Source organism: Apium graveolens, chromosome 11 (assembly GCF_009905375.1).
Source record: "Apium graveolens cultivar Ventura chromosome 11, ASM990537v1, whole genome shotgun sequence".
Taxonomy (NCBI): domain Eukaryota; kingdom Viridiplantae; phylum Streptophyta; class Magnoliopsida; order Apiales; family Apiaceae; genus Apium; species Apium graveolens.
Window position 1 is genome coordinate 45,018,256 of NC_133657.1, and position 7,510 is coordinate 45,025,765.

Genomic DNA, 7,510 nt, shown 5'->3' on the forward strand with positions numbered 1-7,510 from the left:
TGAAAAGAAGATTGGATTTCTGGAATTTGACGATCTATATCTTGGAAACTCAAAGCTACATGATCTCAGGGCTTCCATCTACCAGAATGATGAATCAGCAAATGAGTTGAAAGAACACAAACAGAGGATGCAATGGTACATGGATGTAATGGAATAAAATTGTTGAGGAAGTTTCTTGAAGAAGCTCAGGACCGTGTTAGAGTTTAGAATGAAGAATAAAGTCTGATTATCAATATCTGCAAGATTGTATATGTTTATTTGATTTATATATTTAGATAATTTTGACAACATCAATTAGAACTTGTACATAATTATATAATGCACAAGTTGGGGGAGATTGTTAGATATAATTGATGATATAAGAAGATAAATTATTAGGACTGAATATCAGGAGTTACTGAAGATGACGTCATCAGTACTTGTCTATCAGTACTTGATGATCAGCAATTGTTGTCATCAGGACTTAGTCACTTCAGTAGATATTCGAGAAGAAAACGGATTGCAGAATTAAGACGGTGAATGACTTTATTACAGAAGCAATCATACATGGATATGTAATAGGTTTCCTTACTGTAATATAATACAATTCCTTATTGATTGTGTAACTGTGCATTATATAAGCATAGATTAGGTTTACTCTATATGAGATAACGAATTGTAATATCTTTCAAGATAACCTAGAAGCTCTCATGGATAATTGTTCATCCTTTGAGAGAGTACTTGTGTAACAGTTTTTATCAGATTAATATAAAAACTTTTGATTCTGTTAAAACTTTATCGAATTGTTTGCATAAACTGTATTCACGTCCCCCCCTCTACAGTTGATTACGGACCTAACATTTCTGTAAACAGTTCAAGCCTAAGGAATAAACTCTGGAAGAAGATCAAGATAGATCATGCTTTAGAAAAATGATACAGAATCTTGGAGTTGAATAAATCTGTTTTATGACAAAAGTTCTAAGTCAAGATATCGACAATTCACATATAAAGTAATATAGAGAAGTCATTCAAGAACCCCAGAATGACTTATCGAGAAATCCAAAATGGCTTATAGAGAAGTCTAAGAGATATCGACAAGTCAAATGAAGATATGAAGATTGGAGATATCGACAAGTCATTTCTACATGTAGAGAACTCAGAGATATCGATAAGTCAAAATGAAGATGTGAAGATTGGAGATATCGACAAGTAAAATTATCATTAGAGATCTCAGAGGTATCGACAAGTCAAAATATAGAGATCTCTGGGATATTGACAAGTCAATTCTACATGTAGAGATCTCAGACATATCGACAAGTCATTTAGAAATGCAAACATCAAAAGACCTCGACAAGTCAATTATACCTATAGAGAACTCAGAGATCTCGATAAGTCATTATACTTATCGGGGTGTCACTTCTCTATAGAACAAAATAGAGATCTCGACATGCCTCTCAAATACATAATGCAAACAAATGAAGATTCAAGATTATCAGTCAACAAATAATTTATAAACTAGATTGAAAAGTCTACAAAGTAGCTGGGGGGAATACAAGATCAAGGGCCAAGATTAACTAGACAAAGGATGGTCACAGACCTCAAGATTCTGCATAGATTTGCTAAGCCAGGAAGGAAAAGAGAAATAGGTTGCTTTCGAAAAGGGTTTAGTACATTTTAGTGCAAGTTTTGTAAACTCATGTTGCTAGTGTATAAAGCATGCACTGGTACTTAGTTTAGAGGTAACAAACAGATTTAACATTCTTGTATTCTCTCAAGATAGAATCTGAGTTCTTTACTTACAAAGAACCCAGAATTTTTAGCAAGACCTAACTTGATTTTAATAAAAAAATTAAGTGAATTTTGAAATATTGTGTTTGTTAGTTTAATTTTGCTAACATAATATAACTGCATTTCTTATCTACTTTGTTCACACAACCAAACAAATCTAAAAAGACTTAAAAATATCCAAAACACATCCACCCCTTTGTGTTGTATTCAATATCTAACAAAGAGTATCTCCAATAAGGGTTGTTAAAATAATTGTCAACCTTGTCAAATTATCGTATTTTCACTCAATTTTATATCAATTTGGTAACATTGTACTATAATAGTTAGCGATTTTCAAATGTTGCCTAGTCCATGAATTAAATTATAAATAACATGTAACTAAAATAAATCTTATTGATATTCATTTTCTGCACTTGTACATTTTTCATAAAACATTTTATTCAACTTCAAACTTCTTTATTTTTTTCAGAGTCATGATCATGACTTGATCTTATTCCAGAATTTATTCCTTAACTTGAATCTGTTTACAGAAAAATATTTCAGTTTAATCTTCTAACCATTTTACAGACTTAAGTAATACAATACAAAATACAAAATTAATTATTAAATAATTAAATCTTATGATTGTTAATGTGACTTAATCATATCTTACATAACAATTGTCTATGCAGTTCATGAATTAAATTGTAAAATAACACATGACTAAAATAAGTATTATTGATATTTTTTTGCACTTATATATTATTTCAAACAATTTGAAAAGTTACACAAGGGTGATGGGTAATCTCTTAATAACCAAATGTCTTCAATATGTCACATACGATTTGGTGACATCTTAGCCATCTCCATTAAAAATGCTCTAACGAAACAATTTTGCGATAAGCTGATTGGGGTTAACTAGTGAACTGTGAACACAAGCTAATTTCTTTAGAATTAATGGGGTGTGCAGCTTGTGGTACACTATTGCCACGATGTTTTCTACCCAACAAGGTGCAATCATGATATAGTAAGCAAAAATATTACACAATGCGCTGCAAACCGAACCCAAAAATATTGCGACAAGAAAAAATTAGTGGAGTGCATATACTACGCTAGTAATCAATAATAATTCGTTCAGCAGGTATATAAACCTGTAAACATATTCATATAAATATTATACGCTACAACAAAATAATTGAATTGGTATGTACATCATGGCATAAATTCAGTACAAAACAGATAATTAAAAATTCTACAGTTTGTAACCCTACCCAACCCTAGGCTACTAATAATAAATTTTATCTGTAATTTAAACAAAAGGATAAGATGGAGGGATGTTAAATTCTCATGCCAAGAACCTATTGCCACGCTCACAATCTAACCGACTCGTTACAATTTCCCCGTCGGCAACAGTAATCTCCTCCGCTAACTCACCGTTACATTTCTCGCATTTATTAATCACCAATATCTGCCGGCACGACGGACAAGACGAATGAGATGCCAGCCACGTGTCAATACATCCGACGTGGAATCCGTGTCCGCACTGCGGTAACACTCGTAACTCATCGCCGTCGATGAACTCCGTTAAACAGATAGCGCAGTCGGTGAACTTTCCGGCGGTTTCAGAATAACTGAGCTTCGGCAGCGTCTTGAGTATCTTCTTCTTTAGGCCTTTGTTCGGCAGGCCGGAGAGTACGTCGGAGATCCGACGGATCCAGACGCAGCGAGCTACTGCTATGAGGCCGAGCACGCAGATTAAGCCACAGAGCAGAGCTGCGAGGATGACTACGAAGTCAGAGTCTATGTTTTCCGGCGACGAAGATGTAGGCGCCGTCGCTGACGCCGACGAATTAACTTGGGTCAGAAATCTCATAGAGAAAGAAAGGAGTGGGAATGGAATAATAAAGGTGTGTTTGGAAGGTGAGAAAAAGGTACAACAACTATTTGAGGAAACAACTTGATTAAATGTATCCGGTCTTTTCCAGTAAGCTAAACTTTAGATTTATTTTTTTAGTACACTCATTTTATAAAATGTTAAAATTTTTCTTAAAAATAGCATTTCAACATTTTTCTTACTCCCTCCGTCCCAATTATTTGTATATAAATGGTTGAGACATGGAAGACAAGAAATATATTAAAATAATATTAATATTGATAAGATAGTGAGATAAAAAATATATATATAATTTAACGAGAAAAAATATAAAGTTGGGTAAAATTGGTATGACCGATCAGTATTTAATAAATAAAGTGAATGTAGTGGAAAAGTAGTTGATGTGAATTTATATTATTAAATTTTTATTATTTTTGGTAAGTTTTGAAATGTATAGAATTGAATGTGATATCTAAAAAAGAAAATTATAAAGAAATAAATAGGATAGAGGGAGAACTTAATTATATTTTTTATTGATTTTTGTATCCAGATTCAACGTATATAATTCAGTAGTATGGAGGTAGGATGATTATCAGGTCGGTCGAAACGAGTTTAACAAAAATAAAACCTGAACTTAATTTTTTTTGTCCAACTCAAACCGAAAAAATCTGAATCACTAAATCCAAATCCTAACCCGTCGTGTTTTGTTCGGGTTCAGATTTGTAGATCTCTACCAAATTGCATTTTAATTTTCACAAATTCTAATAAAAATTTATTCGGATCTGATTTGAGTAAAGTGCTTGTAGGTTTGACGATATTGAAATTTTTGGGGTTAAATAAGAGGGTTCAGAGAAGGCAATAAATCATACTTCTAAGAATAAAATTGTTGGTGAAATAATGAAACAATCCTGACCTTTAGTATACATGTATCTGTTAAGTAATCATTGCAAATCTTAAGGTGGTAGAAAAAGATCCGAACATGATTTTATATTCTTTAACACTCCCTCTCAATCCGTACGATATTTTTCATAACGATTGACAACAACAAATATAACCAATACGCATATTAATAACAAATATTTAAATTAAACAAATGGGGGTGGGAGGATTCGAACCCGAGTCTCTCCCTTAAACCTCTGATACTATCATGTTAAGTAATCAGTCGCACAAAAATATTAAGATGGTAAAGGAAGGTCCGAACATGATGTTATACTCTTTAACAGTATCGAACATGTTGTTGAAAACATGTTTAACAATAATAGTCCAATAATATTAGATTTTACTGTCATAATTTGTAAAAAGTGTAAATTTTTAGCACTAATATTAATAATATATTATATTAATACTTTTAAAATGTAAAATATTATTTATATATTAACAGGGGTTTCTGATCGGTTCGTGTTAAAATGCAATGGATTTAGAGTTTTTGGATATGATTCAAAATGATATATTTTAAACTCAAATCTGACTCGAAAATAGTTTAGATTTAAAAATTAAACTCAAACCCAAACAAAAATATTCAAATTCAGTAAAATTTGATGAAATTGGTATCGCACAAATATCAATCGATTTGTTACAAATGACGATCGCCGGAGGGAGGAGCTGGGGAATTAATGATTTAAATTATGAAAGTCTGATTCATTTACTTCATAACATGTTGTGAGTTTTGATAAAAGTAGATTCCACTAATTTGTCCGTATATAAACTCGATACATGTACACCCATCCATTTTTACGGTAAGAGCGACTCTATTTTTGTATCTTTTTGTTTTTTATATTTTCGATGTATTTTTAGTTTGCTTTTTTTAAATAATAAAAATAATTAGCTTTGAGTAATTTAATATATGTTTATCTTTAACAATACTCTTTATATTAACAGCTAAATTTATTTTGTATTATTAAAAATATTTTAAAATCATAAGAATGTAAAGAAAGTAGAGAAAAAAAATATAATTATAAATATATATTGTAATATCAATTAAAACTTGACTTTTAAAATTGAAAATAGAAAAGAGACTCTCAGTAATTTGAAGGTGAAGCAAAATTTTTCTTCTTATTATTTAAATAAGTTAGAATAAAGAATTTGTCGAAAATCTTATGAGCTATCCCCATAATATCATGATGGGTACCCTACGATTAGAGGTGGCCAAACGTGCGGGTTCGAACCGCACATTCGGGACCGGCTCGTACGGAAACCGTAAAATATTCGGCCCGATTCGGGCCGGTTCAAACCCGCACAACCCGCCGAAATATTCGAACCGAATACGAATTTAATTTTAAAAAACCGGAACCGGCACTAACCCGCACGACCCGCACAGGCGAAGCCCGCGTGAGCCGCACGAACTGTGCAACCCGCACAGCCCGCACAGCCCGCACGGCCCGCACGGGTTCTGCAACACGCGCAACACGCGCCGTTCTGCAACACAACGTCTGCCTGCAAGACTGCAACGGTCGTCTGCAACACCTCCTCCTCCAACGGTCGTCTGCAACGGTCCTAAAATCTCAGTCTCAGCTTATAAATATGTACATACAACAACAATCAAAATTCACAGCAATTAGTTATAGTTTCTCCATTTCTTCTCCGACTTTATTTCTCCATTTCTTCTCCTATCTTCAGAGCTTCAACAACAATTTAATTCACAGCAATTCAATTCACAAATTCACAGATTCACAGCAATTCAATTCACAAATCAACTAACTCAGAAAAATGGAACAAGGCAGAGGGAGTATTTCTTCTCAAGGTTCAACTCCGGCGACTTCGATGCTACCGCCTCGACCCGGATCGACGTTTAATACCGAAGAAGGTATTTCATTTTCCTGTTTATTTTTGTGTGTTTTTGGTTTTTATATATATATTGTTGATTGTTTTTATTCGATTTTTGTAAAATAATTTTTATAAATTTCAGTTTACAAAGTTTATTCGATTTGTAATTTGACTTTAAATATTAAATTTTATTCGATTTGTAATTTGTAAATTCGTTAACTAATTTTATTCATTTTGTAAATTTCTGTAGGTGCTACGAGTTCGAGACAATCATCGCACGTTTGGACATATTTTTCGAAAGAAGTTGTGCCGGATAATCCGAATAGATTTAAAGTACATTGTTTGATTTGTCTACAAAATGGTAGACCACATCAACCATTTAGTTACGCTCGAGGTACCGGCACGGGAACACTAAACCGACATTTGGAGAATATTCACTCTATTACGAAGGCGAGTCACGAAAGCGGAGAAGCACGAAGAGGTCCACAACAATCGCAACTCGGTGGTTTTATGACATCAACGGGAGGTGGAGGTATGCCTTTTTCCTATAGTAGAGATAGAATGATAGAAAGTTTTGCTACTTTTGTTACACTAGACGAGTTACCATTTTCTCACGGTGAGAGTGATAATTTAGAATATATGATGAAAACTACGATAAATCCGGCATTTAGAAAAATTCCTAGAAACACACTAAAACGGCACACAATAACACAATATCATTGCGCTAGAGTACAATTAATTGAATTTTTTCGAGAATTTGATGGTATGGTTTCGTTAACTAGTGATTGTTGGAGTTCGAGTCAAGGTGAACCTTATATATGTGTTACCGTTCATTGGATTGGTGTCGATTACATGTTACAAAAACGAATTATTGCATTTGATGTTATGGACGAATCACACACCGGCTATAATATTATGTCTAGAATTTTAGATACAATTAAGGAATTTAATTTGTTTAACAAGGTATTCACAATTTCCTTAGATAATGCTGCTAATAACAACAAATGTATTAATTATATTAGGACCGAAATTCCTTTAGTTTTAGATGGAGTATTTTTACACATTAGATGTTGTGCTCACATAGTTAACTTAACGGCTCAAGTAGGAATTCAACAAATAACTAATTTA

The 7,510-nt window shown here is 32.9% G+C and overlaps 1 protein-coding gene across 1 annotated transcript; it reads right to left on the reverse strand.

The window, feature by feature from the left end:
• Window positions 1-3,091: 3,091 nt before the first annotated feature.
• On the reverse strand, window positions 3,092-3,619 carry LOC141695481 (RING-H2 finger protein ATL8-like). Its single transcript, XM_074499723.1, has one exon. The coding sequence runs from the start codon at window positions 3,617-3,619 to the stop codon at window positions 3,092-3,094; it is 528 nt and encodes a 175-aa protein (XP_074355824.1).
• Between the last annotated feature and the right edge of the window lie 3,891 nt (window positions 3,620-7,510).